The 23,488-nt window shown below is 39.1% G+C and overlaps 1 protein-coding gene across 3 annotated transcripts; it reads left to right on the forward strand.

The window, feature by feature from the left end:
• Positions 1-52: 52 nt before the first annotated feature.
• Positions 53-22,772, forward strand: LOC109995472 (polyamine-transporting ATPase 13A3). Of its 3 annotated transcripts, XM_020649206.3 has the most exons (33): positions 53-456; positions 2,451-2,520; positions 2,940-3,113; positions 3,413-3,586; positions 4,057-4,127; positions 4,258-4,341; positions 4,464-4,533; positions 4,622-4,756; positions 5,473-5,545; positions 5,692-5,823; positions 6,958-7,125; positions 7,266-7,423; positions 8,587-8,775; positions 9,860-9,921; positions 10,395-10,545; positions 10,782-10,904; positions 11,018-11,035; positions 11,680-11,830; positions 12,012-12,132; positions 13,588-13,712; positions 13,800-13,960; positions 15,145-15,285; positions 15,427-15,506; positions 15,608-15,650; positions 16,257-16,366; positions 16,684-16,780; positions 17,246-17,318; positions 17,426-17,603; positions 18,598-18,779; positions 19,165-19,253; positions 20,057-20,137; positions 20,366-20,461; positions 20,960-22,772. In XM_020649206.3, exons 2-33 carry the CDS (start codon positions 2,470-2,472, stop codon positions 21,140-21,142), a joined length of 3,744 nt encoding a protein of 1,247 aa, XP_020504862.2. In that variant the 5' UTR covers positions 53-456; positions 2,451-2,469; the 3' UTR covers positions 21,143-22,772. The 3 variants fall into 3 exon arrangements, with proteins under 3 accessions (XP_020504862.2, XP_020504878.2, XP_065809893.1); XM_020649222.3 differs by lacking the exon at positions 20,366-20,461; XM_065953821.1 differs by lacking the exons at positions 53-456; positions 2,451-2,520; positions 2,940-3,113; positions 3,413-3,586 and having other exon boundaries at positions 4,094-4,127; positions 4,260-4,341.
• The last annotated feature ends 716 nt before the right edge of the window (positions 22,773-23,488 follow it).

Below are 23,488 nucleotides of genomic sequence, written 5' to 3' on the forward strand. Positions count from 1 at the left end.
TCGCAGCCAAACCACAGTTTACTTCTTCTGTCACTGACCTGAAATAACACCAGTGTCACTGCTAAACCGGCCACAGTCTGAAACCAGTTTGCCGCTGCTCTATAAAATCTCTCTCCTTTTTCTGCGCTGCAGCTTTTTTTTGTTTTGTTTTTTTTAAATCTTGAGCGTCGTCTCTGTGGCTGCAGGTTGATCGCTTTACGCACCACGTCGCTGCAGTTCTCTCGACTTTTTACAACTTTAAGCTCAAAGTGTGTCCTTTAATGACCTCACATCCTGTTTTCCCCCACTTCCTTCTGAATGGACCGGTTTGGGACGGTCCATCGGCGGCGCAGCGTGGATCTCTGTTGTTAAGGCGCACATGTGTCACACCGCTGCACGGCTGAGCAAAGTTTGAATGCACGACGGTTTCTCAGTATGCGACGTGGGATGATTTGAGGTGGAAGAGAAGACGCATCGGTAAGACGTTACTACGCAGGACTTTAGAGTTTGCACGGCTGTGTTTACGCTTCGTTACAGCTCAGCAGCAGCTTGAGAAACTTTTGAGGAGATGATCATCATCTTGTTGCTCTGGATGATGTTAATGGATAATATTTGGTTCAGTAAGCTCCGATGTTGAAGGTTTGTAAGTGCATGTTTCTCTTTCGGATAAAAACATGTCTCACTTTAAGTATGTTGTAAAAACAACTCAACAACACCCTTTATAACAAGAGCAGGATGTCCAAAGTCTATACGAGCTATGCGACTTCTTGGACTTTGTTTTATTGTTTTACAGCTTTCAATTGTTTTGAGTCAGCAGATGTTTGCACTCACTATTCTCATAGATACTATTCCATCTTTGAAGAGACTTTGAAGTAGACTAATCCCTAACTTTCGATGCCTCCTTAAATAAAGCTCCCTCTGCATCCTTACAGCTGTGAGTTCCGTACATGTGGATTTGTTTGCACATCTGGAATCTGAAGTTTCACCCACGCTTAATCTATGCAAAAAAACGTCTGTCAAGTTGCAGTGGTGACCCTGTTTGAACAGAGAGTTTGAAAATCTTGCCACAGATACATTTAGGATTGGGCTGAGAGCTGGACTTTTATTGGCTGCTCCAGGACTTAAACAGAAATGTGTGGAGATCAGCTTTGTTTAGCTCTGTTTTGATGTTTGGGGGGTCTTTGTAATTTTCAAGTCCCAGAGAACAAAAAAGGTTTCTTTTTATGTTTGCCCCAATTATGAGCAGTGAAGCATCCCAACAAGTGATGCTGCCACCATGGTGCTCCTTCATGCAGTGGCGGAGCCGGGGTGGTCGAACTGGGGCAAAGACTCATGCAGAGGGGTGACTGGAAGTGTTAAGTGTGTGCTCAGCAGCATATACACAATATGTGAATAAAGGGTTACGCTTTTGTCTTCTCAGGTGATAGAAACCCCTTACTCGCTTAGATTAGTCATAATGATGCCTTGAATTGTTTGTCTGAAATGTATTTCTAATCTGTTTTTCTGTTAACAGCTACAAAAAATTTGAAGGAATTGAAGATTTCTTTTCTGTGGTTGAAGTGATAGAAAATGTGCAGTAACATTAAAAAACGAATGAAACGTGATTGTAATTGTTAATACTGTCTTTCTATCTCCACATCTCTAAAGCTTTGGTTTTGTATCAGTTTTTAAACGCTTCATTTTGAAGCCCCCATCTTATCATTGCTTTCATAACAGCACTATATTGCACTCCACTCCACATTAGTTCAAGCACATCACTTCCTAATGTCCATCAGAGTGTTAATAGAGTTGTCAGCTTGTTAGTTTGTTGCAAAGATCTGATTTGTTCAGGATCTTTAAACACCTTCAGTAAAGTCATATTTGAAAAGAAATATAGATATATGAAAAGACCTTTTTATTAAAAGAATGATAATAAAAAAGGAAACCATCTGCAATCAGGACAAAATATCAATCTCAGCGAATGTTCCAGGAAAACTCAAATATCCAGACTGATGAGGGAGATTCTCATGGAGCAGTTTTCTTCTGGATGTCACCAGAGGCTTTAAACGCAGTGCCTTCTAATGTGGCTGCCATGAGGCAGGTTAGTTTTGTTGTTAGGCAGGTTGTTACTTGCACTAGAGATCTTTCTCTCCTTGAGACATTAAGTGTGAGGAAGGATTTTCCTTGTTTCTATGATTAACACTGAATAAACACATTCCACGTCTCCCATTCAGCTCCAATGAGAAATGTGAACTAACTGACCTCTACTCCACCTCAGACTTGTTTTTGCCTCAAGCGTCATTAAAATGATTCTCTTTATGCCCTTGACCGATGAAAGTTGTAACATCTTTGCTGACCAACAAGTGTCGAGGACTTTTAGAAAAGCTGTTGAGAAAGTAGAGTAGACGAGCAGTTGGAAAATATTAGTTAATAGATTGATATTTTATTCATTTACTTAAGTAGATAAATTAACAATGTGTTTGTCTTTGTAGTTGTTGCACCCCTGACAGAATGAAGACGAGCGAGACGAAGATTATAAACCAGGGCCTTGAGGATGAGATGGTAAATATGACCTCCTATCTGCATTACTTCTGTATCTGTCTTCTCAATTGAATAAAGCTCCATGGGTTGAGAATTTGAATCCTAAAGGAGGATGTTGTGTCTGGATTTTAGAATCGGAAATGTTTTGCTTCAGTTTTGCGGAGCAGTAAGTCGTTTTATACAGTCTGCTGTTCAAAATAAGAAAATCCACAGAGAGAACTTCTCGTGCAGGGCTTAGCAATGGCTTCCTATAAGTTTTAACAGAACTGAAGCATGTCTATGTGTACGGAAACATCTGTGCTTTTCTCAATGCCTCGTCAAAATATGTGTTTTTAAAAAAAAAAGGCTAATTTGGGGACAAACAGACACAACATGTCTGTTATTTAATCATGCTTCACTTCTGAGCATTGTGTGTTAACCTGAGTGTGTCCCCCTTGCAGGAGGTGTGGGGGTACCAGCCCTGTCTCTGGAAGATGGTCCTTGTGGGCATGGGCGCCGTGTGCTCGGGGGGTCTCCTGCTGCTGCTGCTCTACTGGCTGCCTGAGTGGGGCGTCAAGGGAACGTGCACATACACGTCGCTGAGGGACGCACGAACGCTGCTGCTCAGGACCACGGTATGAAAACAACAAACCTCTTCCTTTGTCACTTTGTATTATCATTATTTTATTTGTAGTAGGAAATGAGTGTGTGCGGTCATGCTAAAGAGGAGGGGACAATCAGGGGAACACATCAGATCATGGTATCTTACTTGATGTAAATCTGTTTCTTCTTTCTCATTATTTTGAATTCCCTTTATTGTTGTTGCCGTTTGTGACTCATCCGTACAAGTGTTACCTTCTTTTGTAAATGTACCGTGTTGATCTTCAAATGATACAATTCAGGAAAAATATCATTCTTTATGTTGTTCCTCTAGGATGAGTTCAAACAGTGGTTTAGGGTCAGCGTTCACGTGATGGTGGCCCCCGGGAGGAAACCCTTCGACAGCCTGGATCTGCTGTCCACATCTCTGCTACCAAATGGAGACAACAGCATCAATTCTGTGCACGAGGAGCATCATGGGAAATGTTCTCAGACACAGACTGCTCAGGTAACTCAGTTGAAAAATGTTTGTAATCGTTTATTGACATGAAATTAAGTTTAGATTCTGGATCAATGACTCTCTATGTTCACATGACGTCCATTTACAAGAGATAAGGTCATACTGCAGGTTTCATGTTTTCATTTAAATGTGCGAAATCTGGCAAATAATCATCGTTTCACTCAGCCGCTTCCTAGCATTAGCTCTAACTTTAGGTTTACAACTCTATAAAATGGCCTGCTGTCCCAGATTTTCACTATTTGATATAAGCTGCTGATGAACAGACAAAAGGACGGTTTTTCATGTTCTCTGTTTGTTTTAAGATTCGCAACCTGGAACACAGCCGTGCAACATTAATGACATGACACCCAGAGTGTGATTTGAATATGGCAACCGTGTGAATATGAAGAATTTCCTTGTTTTGATGTATGTTTGTAAAATCTCAAATCTGGCCCTGTCTGCCTCTCCCTTTTTCTTAGACCCACTACTTCACCCACCACAGCACTAAATACTACTGGAACGATGTGATGCAGAACTTCGAAGTGTTTCAGTAAGAGTCCCGTTATAATCCAACCCTTTTTTTCTTCATGTTTTACTCTGAACTTCATTTATTAAAGAATGAGTCATACATGGCGCTCTGCACGGCGACAGTAGAAATTGAAGTAGTGTGACTTTTCTAGAGGCTTGGAGGATTTGAAGGTGAGCTGTGCGCACATCCACTCTGACCACAGCTCTGGACTCTCTAAAACACTGCAGGAGTACAGGTAGACACACACATACACACACACACACACACACACACACATATTTCAGCTCTAATTACTCTGCCTAAGTGCTAAGTGTGGAGAAAGTTTTGCGTCACATAACTTAAAATTATTTCCATCAGGATGTTGTTTTTCGGCGAGAATGAGATTGCTGTGAGAGTGCCCTCTGTGTTTAAGCTGCTCATAAAAGAGGTGACTTTAGAGTTCTTGTCATGACTGCATGTCAGACATTTTGTGTTTAACGTACCGATAATTAACCGTTCTTCCTCCCCTTCATCAGGTCTTGAATCCTTTCTACATCTTCCAGCTCTTCAGTGTCATTCTGTGGAGTTTTGAGGACTACTACTATTATGCTACCGCCATAGTTTTTATGTCTTCCATCTCAATAGCTACCTCACTGTATACCATTAAAAAGGTGAGTCATCAGATCCTCCGAGAAATACGACATGTGATGAAATACTTTTTGAAGATAGAGCCAGAGATAGACCTTTCATTTACTCATAGTTTTCTCATTTAGATACTAAATCTCTTTTTACAAGGAAGTCCCGGCTAAGATAGCAGCAATAAAAGTTTCACATGAAGAGCAAACAACAGACAAGCAGGCAATGTCAACAATTAATTAGTAACTTTCAGCAATAAAGCAAGTCCATTCACTGGTCAAATGATCCCTTTTGAAGGGGGTTGGGTAGATGAGTCATCTTGCCCTCGACCTCATCTGAACAACAGTGGGTAATAATGAGCCACACTCTTTTCTTCTGCCGTTACCTCAATCAACATAGAATATTGATCAAATCATTGAAAATGAACTTAGAGTGTCAGTCTATCAGATGAACCCCAGACTTCAGAAGGTCTGTAGCACAAAACAAGCCCACACTAGTCATTGAAATTATTGCAGAACTGGGAGGATAAATCTTAAAAGATGTTTTATTTTTAGGGGGTTACAGTAAGTGTTCATCTTCAGAGAGTCTGGGTTTAAAAACATCTCTTCAAAGCAATGAGAGTTCTTACAGCTTAAAAATCTGGAAGTTTCATGTTGCAGTAACCATGTTAATTGCTTCCTCTCTGAGTTCATGAGTGTGTGTTTCACTCTAGTATTTCCTCCCTCTTTGACACAGTGTCTCTTTATTTCAGCAATATGTGATGCTGCGTGACATGGTGGCAGCACACAGTGTGGTCCGTGTGTCTGTGTGCAGAGGAGATCAAGGCATGTTCAACCTTCATCTTATCTTTTGGAGTATTCTGTAATGGATGATTAACATTAGAAATCTCTAATAGTATTCTCTATACTTCCTGCAGAGTGTGTTTATATCATTCTCCCTGTTCTCCTCGTTCATGTTGTCCCTCATGTAGATATTGAACAGGCCTTGTCAACAGAGCTTGTGCCAGGTGATGTCATCATCATTCCAGCCAATGGGATGATCATGCCCTGCGATGCTGTGCTCATCCATGGAACCTGCATCGTAAACGAGAGCATGCTGACAGGTATAAAATCACATACTCCTGTCTTTTATACTTTATATATTTATTTTTGTTTTCTATTAACATTTCAGAAATGAGGACTAGGACATCACAGTTTTCTTACTGAAACATAGTCAGGATACAATAAATTAAATACTGCTGTTCTTCTTGAATAGTAAATGTTTTGTTTCTTTTCCTCCAGCAACACTTGTAGTATGAAGATCAACTTTATTAACAAATTAGACCGAGTCACAAGACGAAACGCGTCGGGCTCATTAGCTAATAAAGTTGATCTTCATACTACAAGTGTTCCTGGAGATTTTCTGACATCTGGTAGTTGGTGAAGCTGTGCCAGAAAATCCCACTCACACACTTATTTGGTATCTTTTACACACATAAAGATAAATAATACTATTGCATCGTTTACTGACTAGCTTGTTTTTACTGATGCGTTTGACTGCATCTCAATGTTTTCTTCAGCTGAGAGTTTTTGGGTTGAACAATCTGGGAAAACAAAGTTCATTGACCTTGAGTTCAGATTCCTTTCCCAGTTCATATTTTCATGATTAGCAGATTTTTTTTATTTATTCCTGACACACAAAGATCAACAACACAAAAGTGATGAATCCTTACAATGGAGAGGATGGATGGAATTTGTAGTTCTAATGGTAATTTTAACTTTTGCTCATTATTAGTTTCACAAGCTTTAATCCAAAACATTTAATTAGGTTGTTTAATGTCTGGTTCAATTTGTGTGAAATCGTTTGTGCTTTCAGTGTCATTTTTATTCTTTTCAAGTCCTAGGTATTTGCTAGTTGAGGCAAATTTAAAGTCTTTAAAATGTTTTGCCAGAGCTTTTAGAATTCAAATATGAACAAAATCCAAGAACTAACCTGTCCTCATCTTTTTCGACATATAAGTCAATCATAATTAAAGTGACTTGAATACAGCCACAGGATTTACACACTGAATTAAACTGAAACTATGACAGTTCAAAAGTGAACAAAAAAGACAAAGAACAAACTGTTTCTAATGCTGTGTATTGGTCTACATTTAAGATAAACACACAAGATAAGTAGTTAACTGAATTTCAGAGAAATGTGAAGCTGTATTTTTGAATAACTCTGACATTTTTCTACTTTTCATAACTTTGTATAGGAGAGAGTGTGCCGGTTACTAAGACCAGTCTGCCCAGTGTAGGCGAGGACGCATCTGATAGCTACAATATAGAGGAGCACAAGAGACATACCCTGTTCTGTGGTACCCGAGTTATCCAGACCCGCTTCTATGCAGGTGAACTTGTGAAGGCTGTGGTGGTGAGAACAGGTGAGACTGAGACCGAGTGAGAACAACACAGCTAAGATCATTTAGTTCTACAGACTAATCATTCTGAGAGTTGTACACACTCACAAACATAATAATCCAAATGAGTAAAGGAAAATGAAAAGACTTCAATGTTTTTACAGGCTTCAGCACAGAGAAAGGTCAGCTGGTGCGCTCCATCCTCTTCCCTAAACCCACAGACTTCAAACTCTACCGCGATGCATACCTGTTCCTGCTGTGTCTGGTGGGAGTGGCGGGGATCGGCTTCATCTACACCATCGTACTCAGTATCATGCACAAGGTATCACTGCTGGTCTAGAGGGAATATAAACGTTTTCTCACATTTGTACGTTTGATTGAACGATATGACTCAGGAAGGATCATGCTGTCGTTCAGAATATCAGCACGGCTGTGATTCGATTATAGGAAGATAATCTCTTCTGTGCTGATATTCGGTTCAAACACATGACCATGAGTGTGATATTGCTTTTATACAACAATTCGCCAAATTTCAAGTTGGCGGTATAAAAGTGCATTATTTCTTGTTATTAAATGATTCATTTGACTCGGCAACACAATCATTTTCTAAATTGGACTTGAACTGGACTTTGGCTAAGCAATTAATCTACATTACCGAGGACATCTTTAACTTAAATTTAAATTAAATGAATAGTTTAATCAAAGTCAAATAATCCATTTAAAGTACAAATTCTGATTATATCATGTTAATGAATGTTGTGTGCAATTTGAATTGTCATTATTACATGGTGTTCAGATCACCTGAGGCGGAGTGATACATGCAGTTAAAAGTCTCTGTGCTGTTGTTCTGTATATCCACACTCAGGTAAATTAAAGGTCACATATTATATTCCTTTTCCAAAAGTTTAAATATGTTTCAGACCTCCCCAGAATATGTCTGTGAAGTTTCTTGCCAAAAATCCACTCTGATCCTGTATTTGATCATGTCTATAAACCCCTCTATTTCAGCCCTGCTCAGAACAGGCTGTTTCTGTGTCTGTACCTTTAAATGTAAATGAGCTGTGTCTGACCACGCCCCTCTGTAAGGGCTTGGGTGGCTTGGGCTTTCTTGCACCATGCCAAACTTCAAAGGAAGACTCAGAAGGCAACAACAAACACCCTTGGGAGTGTCACCCATCTGGGGGAGGGGTTACTGCCCAAAATCTACAAATGGCCTGATTGAGCACACTTTTTCTGAAAAGTGGAGCAGGCAAAAGACGGAGAGGATGGACATTTTTCTCATAATTGGGGGGTTTGAAGCCAGACTAGAGACACATGTTAGTGTGAGAAAAACATTGTGAAGTGTATTCTGCACAATATGTGACCTTTAAAGTACTTTGTTGGAAATAGTTGTTCATAATGAGGATGCATTGGTTCTGTCATTCTATTGGAAACTGTCTCTCAATCACAATGACAACTCACTGATGTCACTTGTTGATGGTCCAGGTTCCAGCTAAAACCATCATCATTGAATCTCTGGACATCATCACCATCACCGTGCCCCCCGCCTTACCAGCAGCCATGACAGCTGGTATCGTGTATGCTCAGCGGCGTCTGAAGCACGTCGGCATCTTTTGCATCAGTCCTCAGAGGATCAACATATGCGGTCAACTCAACCTGGTTTGTTTCGACAAGGTACTCGGATCCCCAGCTTTGATTTTCTTTCTGAAATCACATTTTGTTTTCTTTCTGATCGTGTTTCATCAGAATATATTCTTGGAAGTCCTTATTCCCAGGAACATTACATAAATTAGAATCAGACTCCAAAGTTCTCACTCAGAAAGCACAAAAATGTGTTTTTTGATGCATCAAATCCCTCTTATTCCACTCGGAGTGGTTTTTAATTTGAGGAATGAAGTTCATGATTTTATGACCATGAAAACCACAAATGACTGATGATGTTCTGATGTGGTACTGTTTTTGGACATTGATGACGTTGGTAAAAATATCAAGCTGGGGCGCGCTGGTGGCGCAATGGTTACGGCGCACGTCCCATGTATTGAGACTCTCATCTCAAGCGGTAGGCCGTGGCTCCTTTCCACATGTCATTCCCCGCTCTCTCTCCCTGGTTTCCAACTCTATTCACTGTCCTCTCTCTGTATTAAAAAAAAGGCACAAAAAGGCCAAAATAAATCTTTAAAAAAAAAAAAAAACATCAAGCTGCTTGAAAAAATACAAATCATTAATGGATTTATTAATAGGAAAAAAAACATCCTAACCAGAGCATTTGTACGACTTTCATGAATTATCAATGAGTTAAAATGTTCCTTAGATATTTTCCTTTTTCTGTCTTTTTTTACTTAACCAAAGTTATATACTGAGAAGCTAATAATAACTCTCAGCATGAAATTCGAGGCTTGTTTGTGATTGTAGAGATGGTTAAAGTCACTTAAAGATGTTGTTAGTTTCCTCCTAAAAAATCTTTTATCTTCAATGAATATAAGACCGTGGATTCTTGTGGATGAAAACATTCATCCACTATCTTTTAAGACTGTCTTTGATACATTCTTAGCAACTTTTCTAAACATTAAAGATGTGTGCATGTTGTTGCACTAACAAGCTGAAACTTGGTTTTAAAAGAGTTTCAGTAACTTTATTAAATTATTTAATAGATTAAAAAATAGGGTTATTTGCGTCTATGTCTAGAACTTGTCATATCATTTACAAAGCCTGGGTTGGTATGTTAAAGCACATTGTGACCTGTCTATGTTTCCTTCAGACTGGTACTCTGACTGAGGATGGTTTGGACCTGTGGGGCATTCAGAGAGCTGAAGGGGACAGGTAAGAGAGCCCGTTTAATTTTAACAATCACATCTGTCTCTGTTTCTTCAGATTGATAAACAAAAACTGAAAACACTAAAAAGAACAGAATGATTAGAGGGTGTGTTTGTCTTCAGTCGTGTTGAAAAGCACATTTTACAGTTTGTTTATGATGTTACATGATACAAGATGTTAAAATTCACTTAGCAGACGCTTTTATTTAAAGTGACGTACATCAGAGAGTAAGTACAACACTAATCCATTCATACACCGAAGCAGTGGGAGCATGATGATGCTATACCATTGTGACACAGCTAGGATCAGAATAAGGTTATAACACTGCTTTGGTGTTACCATTGCTCATGGGAGGTTTTCATTCTTATCTGTCTTTGGAAAGAGCTCAATGGCAGTATCGAAGGCTTCATACTTCATTCATACTGAGCCATGATGTTATACTTATCCAATGATTTAATGAGATCCTCCCTCCCTTCCAGCTTCTCTCCTCCAGAGTCTGACGCAGCCAAAGAAAGTCTGGTTAACTCTGCGTTTGTGGCTTGCATGGCCTCCTGTCACTCACTGACCAACATCGAGGGCGAGCTCTCTGGAGACCCTCTGGACCTCAAGATGTTCAGCGCTACAGGCTGGGTAAGCGGAGATTTCTACCGACATGCTCAGTCCCTGGCATCCTCAGCAAACAGAGATGAAAGTCTGCTCATGAATAAGGGGTAGTCTCTTTGGCAGAAAAAAATGTTCTTCTTGGCTGGGACAGTAAAAGTCTGGTACCATGGATACTCCAGCATGAACATGAGGAAGCCTGGACTTACCTTCTTGTCACAACAAGATTACTTTAGTGTCTGTTTACATGACTGTGTTTTGTTCAGATCCTAGAAGAGCCCACAGAGGAGGAGACAGCTCTTCACAATCCCATCATGCCCACAGTTGTGCGACCTCCGAAGCACATCGTCCCTGAAGCCAATCAGAACAACCCACTGACCCAGAACATGGTACAGTGACTCTCATTTGATCAGTAAACATTGACTTATCTTTATCTATGGACATGTTGAAACAATCTTGCCAGAATTTCATAATGTCCTGAAATCCTTCTGTTTTTGTCCAGGAGCTGCCTGAATTATCGGTGAGTTTGACTATTTTAGTAAAAGTTGATAATTGTAAAGAATGTACTTTGATATTTTGGTATATATCAAAACCAATTTACTATATGATATCAGATGACAAGATTGGTGCCACTCTCAACTGTGAATGTAAAAAGTGAAGTAAATGTTGGTTACCTTAGCTAACCATGAAGAGTAAACACTGGGGCAAACAGCTAGCCTAGCTCTGTCCCCATTAGTTAACTGAACAACACAGTTTCTCACATTTCTTTGAATCTTTTTTAAAGCTATTTAGGTGATTATACCCCCCGCCCCAAGCTTTTTATTTCATATTGTTTACAGTCTTAATGCTAAGCTAGACTTACGGAAAGCTAGCCATATCCTTATATTTTAAATCTTCCAACCAGCAACTCTTAAGCTAACTAATTAGCATTTTATATCTTGTTTGTACCAAGACTTAAGTGTTCTGTTTAGTTGACAGAGCCAGTCTTCATGCTAAGCTAAGCTAAGCTAACCATCTGGTGGATACTGCTTCATTTTTATTAAACAGGAAAAGTTGATTTAATCAAATAAGTCACAGTAAGAAAGTGTACATTAAGTTAATAAGTTAAGAAATACGTTGTTTTTAAATATGGCATGTATAAATCTTGCATGTTTTGTTCCTCAGCCCTGTGAGATCGGTATTGTGCGTCAGTTCCCCTTCTCCTCGGCCCTGCAGAGGATGAGTGTGGTGGTGCGGAGGTTGGGGGAGAAACACATGGATGCTTATTTGAAAGGAGCACCAGAGGTTGTGGCCGTCCTCTGTAAACAGCAAACAGGTCAGACATGTTCCTCCTCCCTACATGGTTATTTTTGGGTGAATATGTTTGTCTTTGATATGTCATGTCTGTGAGGATGCACAGAGTAACTGACCATTTTATCAACAAATCCCTCCTAAGCTTACTAAAGTATTGCACTCATCCAGAAAAGGCCACACTGACACGTCTCTGTCCTGTTCAGTCCCAGAGAGTTTCACAGAGACTCTAGAGACCTACACAAGGCAGGGCTTCAGGGTCATCGCTCTGGCACATCGACAGCTGGAGTCCAAACTCTCCTGGCACAAAGTCCAGAGCCTCAGCAGGTAGCGCTCCCGCCACAGAAAACACTGTTCACAATACACACAGAGACATCCTGCAGCTATGGCACTCTGTTAAGACTGGTAATTTTCTGATGTGTCTATTATTACTCCTATTATGATGAATATGACTATGACCCAGTTCCACTGATTGCTGAACAAAAGCAGATCAGATGACATAATATCCAAATATTTGCAGCAGAGCAAAAATGATTCAGTGACATGCAGGAATCTGTTCACTAAGAAATGTAATGAACCAACAGAAGCCCCGACCTTTTATTAAGCAACACATCCATAAGATGTGGTGCAATGTGAGTTAAAGGGCAACAAATGTATGTTATCAGAGACAGACCCTAACCTTTATTCCCCCAAAATCCAACCCTTTAACAAACTTTAAATATTATCTTAATCAATAAAAGACAATTAAAAGTCATGTGTGAGGGTTGTTCAATAGTGAACAGGTTGTAATTTGGAAATAGAAACCTGACAGGCTGAGACAAAGTATTATGTTTTTTTTATTACTCCTACAATAATTCATCAATCAGTAATTTGAAACAAAATATAGATTTGGATATCATTAATTTTAAAATAGTGTTTTTCTTCCTCTAAACAAGTAGCAAGAATCTACAGAGCTGTGTCCATGGCAACGGTTAACTCAGTAGCCTTCACAAAAAGAGCTAAACCAGCTGTTATTACTCACATTCAGCTGAACATTTCAACTGTTGGTGAAGAGAGAGGAGGAGGGGAACAGATCTTCATGAGTCAGAGCAGCACCTGTCTAGTCTTTAAAACACCACACATCCTGTTGTTGCTTCATGTGCCGTGTTCACTTCTGTAGATGTCTCTGTTGGAACGTACACATTTGCATCCTTCACCCCTTTCCTCAGTTGTTATGCTCTCTTTTCCCTTTTTCAAATTAAGCTGACTTCTTTCTATGGGTTGATATGATTACAGTTAATTCTCCAGATTGGGTTAAAAAGAGCGGTCTGTTCTCCTAGGTGATCTATTAAGGGAAAGCAAAGCATTGCTACATGTGATTGGATTACAGAATCAAGTATTCAACACAGCCGTGTAATAGTAAAAAAAAAAAGCATGTTTTCTGCAAACATTAAGTGACGTGGTGATGTCATAAACTTACAATATCAACGTTTAACACAATCAAGTGAGGCGAGACGCTTAAGCTGTGTGGCAGTATCAAGAAAGGCTCAAGCTGTGATTTCAAAAGTCTTCAGTATCAAAGTGCATTTTAAAAGGAATGATTTTTTAAATGTCTTGCCCACATGGCCTTTTTATTATTACAAAATGGCATATTCCATCGATTGTGGATGTTTTTCAAACATTCAGGGAATAAATTCAATCTTACACTATGATACAAATAGACAGATCAGTCGAACAGGATTCAAAATAAATAAATAAAAACATCTGCAAGTATGAATGTATTGTATGATTTGTTTGGTTCAGGGACCTGATAGAAACCAACATGGACTTCCTCGGTTTGATCATCATGCAGAACAAAATGAAAGTGGAGACTGCCGGAGTTTTACGGGAACTACGAAAAGCTAACATCCGTACTCTGATGGTCACAGGTAAAATATCACTTCAGCTTCTTTGTTTATATAAATGACATTTGTCTTCATGTCATGGTTTCCTGTTGTACCTTTCCTTTCTGGTAGGTGACAACATGTTGACAGCGATATCTGTGGCTCGGGATTGTGGGATGGTTCGCACACATGAGAAAGTGATCATAGCCGACGCTGTTCCTCCGAAAGAGTCTCAACCCGCCAGCATCACCTGGCACTACACTGAAAACAATCAAACCATCAAAGACCACCAGGTGAGAGAGAAAGAATTCTGTTTATTGATGGATAGCCCCTTGAGATGAACCATCTGGTTTTGGAGGGGGTCCGACTTAGAGCAAACATTTGTACATGCATATAAGGTAGCATGCTTATTAAGGAGAATATGTGAACACATCATATGCTTAACAGTTTTACTGTTTGTACAAGTATGAGAGTTGAAGGTGTTAGCATGTCTTTGCACTGATTTATGATGTTTTCAAATGTCTGAAGAATCTAAAGTAAAGAAATAATCTCTGCAGAGTTTGATAAAACAGGAGCGGTGTCAAAGTCTTCAAAGGGATATATTATTGCACACTTTTATATTTAAGCAATAGTTTATCTGTTTCAACAAAAATATATAATAAAGAAAACTTAAAAGCACGTGTGGTAGATAGAAACATGAAAATGGGTATTATAAGAACCTTATCAGAAAGGCATATTGAAGGCATTTCAAATATGCAAAATAAAACATCAGTGCTTCAGAAATAAAGTTTAAGACCTATTAAACTCCATGAAATGAAAGAGTGTAGGAATTATGTCGAGCACAGGTAAAGTAGTCGTTAGTGCACCCACCCCATGTACAGAGGCTTCAGACCTCCAGGCGGGCGGCCCGGGTTCAAATCCAACCTCTGGCTTCTTTTGCTGCCGGTCACTGCCCACTCTCTCTCTCCCTGATATCTGGCTCTCTTGGGCCTATCTCTAAATAAAGGCATAAAAGGCCCAAAAATATAAACCTTTAAGTACAATTAAATAAGGCAAGTGTAATTCCCACACAGCCCTGGTTTCAACAACAATCTCAAATAGCCATCACCATTGTATCTAATAAAACATTTTTTAAAACAGGGAATTTCTAAAATATTTTTTGTATATGAACAACGAGTCAGTGAAGTTTAAAAAAACAAATTCTTCCACAAGATAACTTTTGATATTAGATAGAATATTGAGCAATGGGTGAGGAAGGTGACTCCCCCTCTTTTTTTCATATCATTGTGAAAAAAATAGTTCTCCTAAACTGCAGAATAATAAATGTTTCAGGTTAGAGCGGAGTAATGTGTTTACATACAGACTTAAAAGCTTCAGATAAAGTCTTCTTCACAGAATAGAAGGGTTCATTGTGTTTTGTAGTTTTTATGATGTTCTGCCGCTCACTCACTGACTCATGTGGTGTCCTCATCCTCAGACTATAGAGATGAACCTGGAGGAGGAGGAGGAGGAGGGATATGACAAACGGGTCACTCAGCTGGAACATAAATATCACTTTGCAGTGAGTGGAAAAGCCTTTGCTGTCATCATGGAGCATTTCCCTCAGCTCGTCCAGAAGGTACAACTCATAAACACACCCACTGTTTATTTAATGTTGTGTGTTCTGTTGCGTAGATAGTAGATAGTAGTCCAGGTTGTCATTTTGATGTTGCTGTATTTCTTTTTTTTTTTTAACTCTCTCCACATGGGGGCACTGCAGCTTGTGCTGAGAGCCACAGTGTTTGCTCGCATGGCTCCAGACCAGAAGACTCAGCTGGTGGAAGTCCTGCAGAGCATCGAGTCAGTCTCATGTTTCTTTTTCTGTTTTCAGGTTTAATCCATTTACACAGTTTTATAGATTCAAATCTTTCAACTTTAAACCTCTTTGTTTTCCCTCCCAGCTACACCGTTGGCATGTGTGGTGACGGCGCTAATGACTGTGGAGTAAGTGTGGATTATATGTCATTCTTCCTAATGAGGTTATTTCAGCGTAATCACAAAAAAATTAAGAAGATTTGTTCATATGTGGCATCACTGTGAAACATATTCATCCCATTTTATACCAGACTGATGTCACCTTCTCAAACCAGCTCACATGTTGATGACCCCAGGATCTGTGCGTGTTATAATAAGCGTGTTTAAATCCTTTAATAAAAATGACAAAAATCACCACTTAACAAAATATGTGTTGACATTTATGTCGGGAGACCTGCAGTGTTCCAAGTTGTACATTAACTCTTCATGCTGTTGATTAATAACAAATAATTAAAGTTATTCTAAGCATTATCTTCCATGTTAATACTTATTCCCCAAAGTAACAAGTGTTGGAAATGTTCAATTTTTGAGCATGAAATTTGCAGCCAAGGAAAAGTAACATTCACATTGGAGCGTTCTTTTCTCTGTATTGCTAATATTGAAATGTTATGTGCTTGAAATAAACAAAGCCTCTCTGTGTGTGTGTGTGTGTGTGTGTGTGTGTGTGTGTGTGTGTGTGTGTGTGTGTGTGTGTGTGTGTGTGTGTGTGTGTGTGTGTGTGTGTGTGTGTGTCAGGCTTTAAAGAGAGCTCACAGCGGGATCTCTCTCTCTGAGCTCGAAGCTTCTGTAGCTTCACCCTTCACCTCCACCACCCCCAACATCTCCTGTGTCCCCAACCTCATCAGGTACTCTCTCTCTCTCTCTCCTCAGGGTGTTTTATACATGTTACATCGCAGTCATGTCACTTAACTGTATGGTACAAATGGTTTCCAAAATGATTTCAAAGTCCTCTTTGTCAGTTGTATCTGTGACCGTTGATTCAGTCGTGATCTGATCACTTAGCGAAGGCTTCACAGTTAGACTCTTCTACACAGTCATAGTTTAGGATTGTGATGTTTACTGTGTGAAGTGGATCTTTGACGGAAACTTTCTGAGCTAGTAAGCATGAAGTATGAACTGTTTTCCTGTCACTGATTCTCTCTAACTCTCCTGCTTTTCAAAGGGAGGGTCGAGCTGCCCTCATCACATCCTTCTGTGTGTTTAAGTTCATGGCTCTCTACAGCATCATTCAGTATGTTAGCGTGACTCTGCTGTACTCGGTAAGCACAACACTGTTTCTCATCCTGACACTTTGAACACATAGTCCAAAAAAATATGATGAATTAATTGACTTACTTTTAGTAAAACTGTTTAACATTTAAATCAGACCAAAGGTATGCGAGACATTTTTAAACTCCACAATAAACAATTTGACTTGAAGATATTAACTTGTTCGCACAAGATTATTATTATTTTTTTTACTTTTTAGGACTTCACAGGGATCCGTATTAATCTGGTTTTCTTCTTAGTGCACAATAAACTCCACTGATCTTATTCCCATGCTCTCTTTAAAATTTGAAAAGGCAAAACATAATTTAAGACAAAGTGTAATTCTACATGCAGCATTTAGTTTGTTAGTTAGGGGGGATGCAGAGTGACATGGTTTTATTCCTTCAAACTAAGTCCTATTAATTTGACACTTAGATCAATTTCTCTGCTGCTGTGTGATGTTTCTGATATTTTAGATCCTCAGCAACTTGGGAGACTTTCAGTTCCTGTTTATTGACGTCGCCATCATCCTCATCATTGCCTTCACCAGTGAGTAAAGCACAATGACACGAACAATTGATGCTCTAAATCTGTTGTTATATAAAGAATAGAGAATATTTTGGAGAGCTACTTATTTAATGTTTCTGTTTTTTCAGTGAGTCTGAATCCAGCCTGGAAGGAGCTGGTGTGCCACCGCCCGCCGTCCAGTCTGATCTCTGGCCCGCTGCTCTTCTCTGTCCTGACTCAGATCCTCACCTCGCTAGTCTTCCAGGTCCTGGTTTTCCTCCTAGTAAGGCAGCAGAACTGGTACGAGACATGGACGCCTCAGTCAGAGTGAGTAATGTGGGAGAAAAATCAGAATGGTCACTAATAGTGCTTACAACACTTTGTGGTTGATATTCAAATCTACAATTATTAAAATAGTCAAATGATTCTAATGAAGTTGAACAAACTGACATCTCAGGCTGATTTTCAGACTTTGTTATGTATTATTTGAGTCCCTTTACAATAATTAATTAGCGGGGCGCTGGTGGTGCAGTGGTTAGTGCACGCGCCCCATGTATGGAGGCTGTGGTCCTCAAAGCGGGCGACCCACCAGCATGTCATTCCCCTCTCTCTCTCTCTCTCTCTTCCCTGATTTCCAGCTCTATCCACGGTCCTGTCTCTCCATTAAAGGCCCCAAAAGCCCCAAAAAAATAGCTTCAAAGAATTAGCTTTTGAAAGGGGAAACTAAAAAAGACAAAAAGGACTAATCAATCAATGTTTTTTCTCTAAATGTAGTTTAAAGTTTGCAGCCAGTTCAGTTGAATATACCACAAATCATTATCGTGTCAAAGTCCAGTATATTACCTAGATTTACATTTTATAGAGGCATGTCAGAAGTGCAAAAAGAAACCATAAAATACTCATTGTAAAAGAATAAAACATTTGTATAACTTTGGTTAGTATTCAGGGATCCGATGTTAGAAATGGTGCTATGGCGTTAAAGGTGTTTCTTATTTACTATATTTCTCAAAATCAAAGTCAAACTTGATTTATCGGCATCAATCTCTCAACACATTATGGCTAAAACATCAGGATTAATAAAACAACTTTGTATGATGAAGGGAAAAAGGTAGAAGTGAGTGCCGCACTGGGTCAAAAAATGTAGAGGAATCAGATGCTCTTCATGAAGAGGGGATTTTGACTGTCCTGATAACAAAAGGCTTGACGTGTGGAGAGGCAGTCTAAACTGAAAGTCCGAGGCACTCTGATGTCGTATCACAATCCTTTATTAAATTAAATTAAATTACGATGTGTGTTCTCCTCTGTCTCCTCTCTCCTGCAGTGCCTGTAACGTTTCCAGCCTCGGCGTCTCTCCCGGTCTGAATGTAACAAACCCCCATGATCACAAAAACATCAGGAACTACGAGAACACCTCCCTCTTCTACGTCTCCTCCTTCCAGTATATTTCTGTGGCCATCGTCTTCTCCAAGGGGAAGCCCTTCAGACAGCCCAGCTACAAGAACTGTAAGAGTTACTGCGAGCTGTTGAAGAGCCATGTGTTTGGACAGTGGTCATTGTTTGCATGGAAATAGATAGAACATGCAAAGGAATGTTTGAATTATAAACTATAGTAATATATAATTTTATAATATAATTAATATATTTTTTTATCAGTTATACTCCTTTTTATTGACTTTAATCTTGACGTTGTAATTTTTAATAGAAATCCTGTTATATCAATTTGTCCATTATTTTTCTGAATACCTTTTTCATCACTTCAGGATGAGTATAACAGATACATTTGTACATCTCATTTCTTTTTCATCTTTCTAATAGGTGTGACGTGCTTGCAAATTAAGAATCAGCATTTCACCTGATCTCCTGTGTTTCTTTGTTTCCGTCTCGTTAGGGCCATTCATGCTGTCCTGTATTGGCCTGTATACTTTTCTCCTCCTCATCTTGCTGTATCCCATTCCTGCCATAGACAAATTCCTGGAGGTAAGGTTTTTTAGTTTTCAGCTTTTGGTGTGAAAGACAAGTGAATGTCCTCTTGTCAAGTTTTTTAAGAGTGATCTCGTAAGATTTCAGCGACTGACCTGGACCAAGTCCTGAAAATGTATTGTTTACACATCAGATTCTCACATCAGATTTGATTCCTAGTTCCAGTTTTGTGTTTGGATCTGGATCACACCTTAGGTTTATGTTGATCCAAAAATCTGGGTTTCCCTGATCCCATGAGAACAGTGGATTTAAGACACCAAAAGGTCAAAATAAAAACTCTAAAATAAATAGAAAACTAGAACATATTTTATACATGTCTTTTATATTTTGCACTTTATGTAACTATTAAAGGTTCATAGGACAACAGGTGACCTATGAAGACTTAAAAAAAGTTAAATAGAAATAATTTGCCTCCATTAAATATTCCTAGAGTTACATTTTGTTTATTTGTATTCCTAATATAGCTGGCGGCACCTGTTGTCATGCTGTGTATAGTTCACTCAAAATCCAGCGTTCTGTATAAGTTTCTATCTTCGGAGAAACGTTGCCTGGAAAATCTTACACAAAAGTAAGATGGATTAGCTGTTCATTGATGTTCAAATCTCAGGAATTCATTGTGATCCAGATTCAACCTTTGCAGAACTGGACCTTTGAAAATAAGAAACAGAGAAATGTCTTAATGTGAAAGAAGAGTTTAGGAATAACTGCAGGTTTGACATTGAATGTAGTGAATGGAAATGTGTGATGGATTTTTTTTTTGTGTTGCATTGAGTGTCTTTCCGCCTGCCCTGCCTCAACAGATCGTGTGTGTTCCTCATGACTGGCGGGTTACTCTGGCCATCATTGTGGTTGTGAATGCAGCCATGTCTTTCATGCTGGAGGTACGCTTTAGAAGCACTGCGCCCTACAACCCCGCTGTGACTGATCTCCTTTTTTTTCAAATCAGACATCTGTGATTTGCACGTGTTGATTTTTGAACTTCCATCAAATGAATGCAATCAAAGAGTCCTGTATTGAGTTTTCATTTGACTTATTTATTTATGCGTTTCTTTGCCTGTAACCCAATCATCATCATGGGCTGATTCTCCAATTACTGAAATCTCCCGTAGATTTTGATCCTTGACATCATCTTGTGGAGGCTTGTTTTCAGAGAGAATCAGGGGTTAAATCGCCCCTCACAGACCTCCTCTGCTGACACACCTCAGGTCTGGAAGATTGCCTTTTTTGGTTTATATCTGCTCTCACTCTATGCATCTTGTTGTTTACATTTGTTACTCCCTTTTTTTTTGACCATTTAAATAAATCAACAGAGACTGAATCTTATATATGTGAATAATGAAAATGGGTATTATTGAATATGTCATCTAATATTTAAAAACAATACAAAAGGGTGAATTTATTTAACCAATTGTGCCATCAGATGAATTTAATGAATTTCAGAATGAAGGTTTATTTTGTAGGTAAAAAAGTTCCTCTTAAGTGCAGAATTTATTTTTAATATAAATGCAATAAGTATTAAAAAAGCATTTGTACATAATCTCAGATTCAAACTTTGTTGTCTTGACTTTAGACAGAAACTAATGCAATTAATTAACGCAACTTAAACTACAGAAATTAAATTCCTACATTATTAAGCTTTCCTTGAAAACACCTTTATTCCTGATTCAGTAGCTGTCTAATGTTGGAACTTCATATGTTTGTAGGAGGCCAATGACCACTGGGGCTCGTCCTTCCTCTCCTGGCTATTCTGCAGGAGAAATAAGCCCCCCAGGGTGCGCTACATGAACGTGGCCCTGGAGCTGCAGGATGACACCGACTGGCCCCCCAAACCCTCAACAGTCACCTACGCCAATGATACACAATCCCAGAACTCTGACCCCCTCTGACAACAACAAGTAAACTTCTGCACAGGCTCAATCTAAACCTTCATCTAAAGTCTTAGCTGCAGTTGAGCTCGGACGTGTGATCTTCAGATCTTGGTTAAAACACAGTGAGTCTACTGGATAAGTCCAGGATTCCCATAAAGAGGAGGCCTTTCACTGCAAAAAGAGACTGACACTGTGAGCCGCTTATTCAAGTAGTTGATTTGATTTCATCTCATCTGAATTGACAAACTCTCTGGTTTGAAACCTTAATATCGGGGTCACATGGGTGAAGCTCGTATTTGTCGAGAGTTTGATGATATGATTGATACTCCTCTCGAGTCTGTGCACAATATATGAAGATAGCAGCTGCTGCAGGCTAGCTTAGCTCAGCACAAAGCCTGAAATCAAAACAGAGCTAAACTTACTCTGTGCATCTCCGTTAGTTTGATCCATATTTGAACAAAGTATAAAACTGTTTTAATTTTTTTACATTATGTGTGGTGGATTCTCTGCTAGCTTCTTCCCTTGTTGTCAGTCTCTGTGCTAAGCTAAGCTAACTAGCTGCTGGCTGTGGCTACATCTTTATGATACAAATATGATAGTGGTGTCAATCTTCTCATCAAATTGCAGCAATAAAATTAACGACCATATATGAATCAATTTATTCCTAACTACCTAAATTGTTAACACTCTACAACACAGACCAACACTCAACAGTCCTTAAACATCCACCACCAGGTTACCTTCAACAGCACTGGATGATTTTTTTTTTTACTCTTCACTGTGAATCAAAAAACATACAGTACTTCACTAACATTAGCTGCTTACATGTGGAAGTTTAAAATAGTATGAGGTGTTATGGTACAGAGAAACATTAGACTTTTGTCTTTTTGCTGTGTTTTTAAACATAACTGGAACTGTCGTATGTGTGAGATGGAAAACATCCCACTGCTGCATTTCTGTCGTAGAGTTACTACAGTTTAATTTCTTCCCGTGGAAGAGAGAAAAATTCATTTCTGTGTCCCTTACATGAGAAATTTTATAGCCAGTGCTACTGTGTACGTGTGTGTGTGAGTGAGAAAGTGAGAGTGTGTTCGTAAAAAAAAAAAAGAGAATCAAAATCAGTCATTTTCTCGGCCCCTTGAATGCTTCGTGAAACCTTTAGTTTCTCAAAACATGTTTTTTTTGTGTGAAATGTTTGAAAGGAAACGTAAACATGTCTTCTAACATCACTTAGGTAATGCACAAGGCTGAAAATGGTTCATTCTTATATGAAAGCAAATCAATTCTTATGATCAATTATTCACATGAATCAATGAGACACATGCTACTGTGACAATTTTATAACATTTGATTTTTAATGTTTGATTTTTACAAAGTGTAACTTTTTTCCAGCTGTGGTATTCTTGTTTTCTAGTTAATGTTAAACATGAAATAAATGTGAGAAAATTTGAGAAATTATGACTTATTTCCCCCCCTTTAAAAAAATATATAAAAATAGCATTTTTTTAAGAGAATGTGTTTTTTGGAAATTGCACTTATTTTCTTAATTCTACAATGTGATAAAAGTTTTCAGTCTGTCTCCAAATACTCCCGTGTTTGCTCTGCAGAACTCCCATCACATTTCCCAATAAATCTGTATATGAAGCCACTCTTGCGTGCTTCGTGGGGGGCTGACCTTGGTCACACTTTTTCAGCCAAGACTTACTGATCAATTATGGGCTTTCCCAGCCTCCTCGCTGCCTGGCATATGGGCGCTTAAAGGCTGCGAGAGTGGAGGAGAAAGAGGGGTATCATTTCATGTGGAGATCAGGGCCTATAGGCAGTGAATGGGTGGATTTAGGGGGGGGGACTATGAATAAGGGAAGGGGGTCCACGCTTGTACCAAAAAGAAAAGAATCTCCCACAGATCAGGGAAGAGCCGTTTTGGGAATATTCATGATGAGGATGAGGAGGCATCATGAATTCATGTGTGTCTCCCTGACTTGCACGGATCATCTTTTCAGTAAACACCGATGTGTGCTGAGCCGGGTTATCCTGCTTTTCGGTGTTTGTTTGCCATGTAGTTTGGTGGATAGTGTTGCCTCTCCACAAAGCAATATGGGTTTTTGTGTACTCTTGCTGTATTCCTTTTGTGTGGTTAGAGTAACAGATGGGGAGTGGTGGAAAAGACATAAAGAAGCTAAAACACACAGCCTTTCTTCCTCACAGCTAGCTACTCGCTCCAAAAGATTTTCTCAAGCTTGAGCTCAGACGTGTGCGATTTTGAGCATTTTGGACTTCATCTCCTTCCTCAGTTACCCATATGTTTTATTGTCTGAATCAAGATTTTGGCCTTTGCACATAGTCTTTGTTTACAGTGTCTTT

This window comes from Labrus bergylta, chromosome 4, assembly GCF_963930695.1.
Source record: "Labrus bergylta chromosome 4, fLabBer1.1, whole genome shotgun sequence".
Taxonomy (NCBI): Eukaryota; Metazoa; Chordata; class Actinopteri; order Labriformes; family Labridae; genus Labrus; species Labrus bergylta.

Excerpts from the sequence above, each read along its gene's own strand:
- LOC109995472 (XM_020649206.3), top strand. The coding sequence starts at position 2,470 with ATGAAGACGAGCGAGACGAAGATTATAAACCAGGGCCTTGAGGATGAG. Across the intron at positions 8,776-9,859 it reads ACCTGGTTTGTTTCGACAAG|ACTGGTACTCTGACTGAGGA; the intron begins GTACTCGGATCC and ends TGTTTCCTTCAG. Across the intron at positions 15,651-16,256 it reads ACGGCGCTAATGACTGTGGA|GCTTTAAAGAGAGCTCACAG; the intron begins GTAAGTGTGGAT and ends TGTGTGTGTCAG.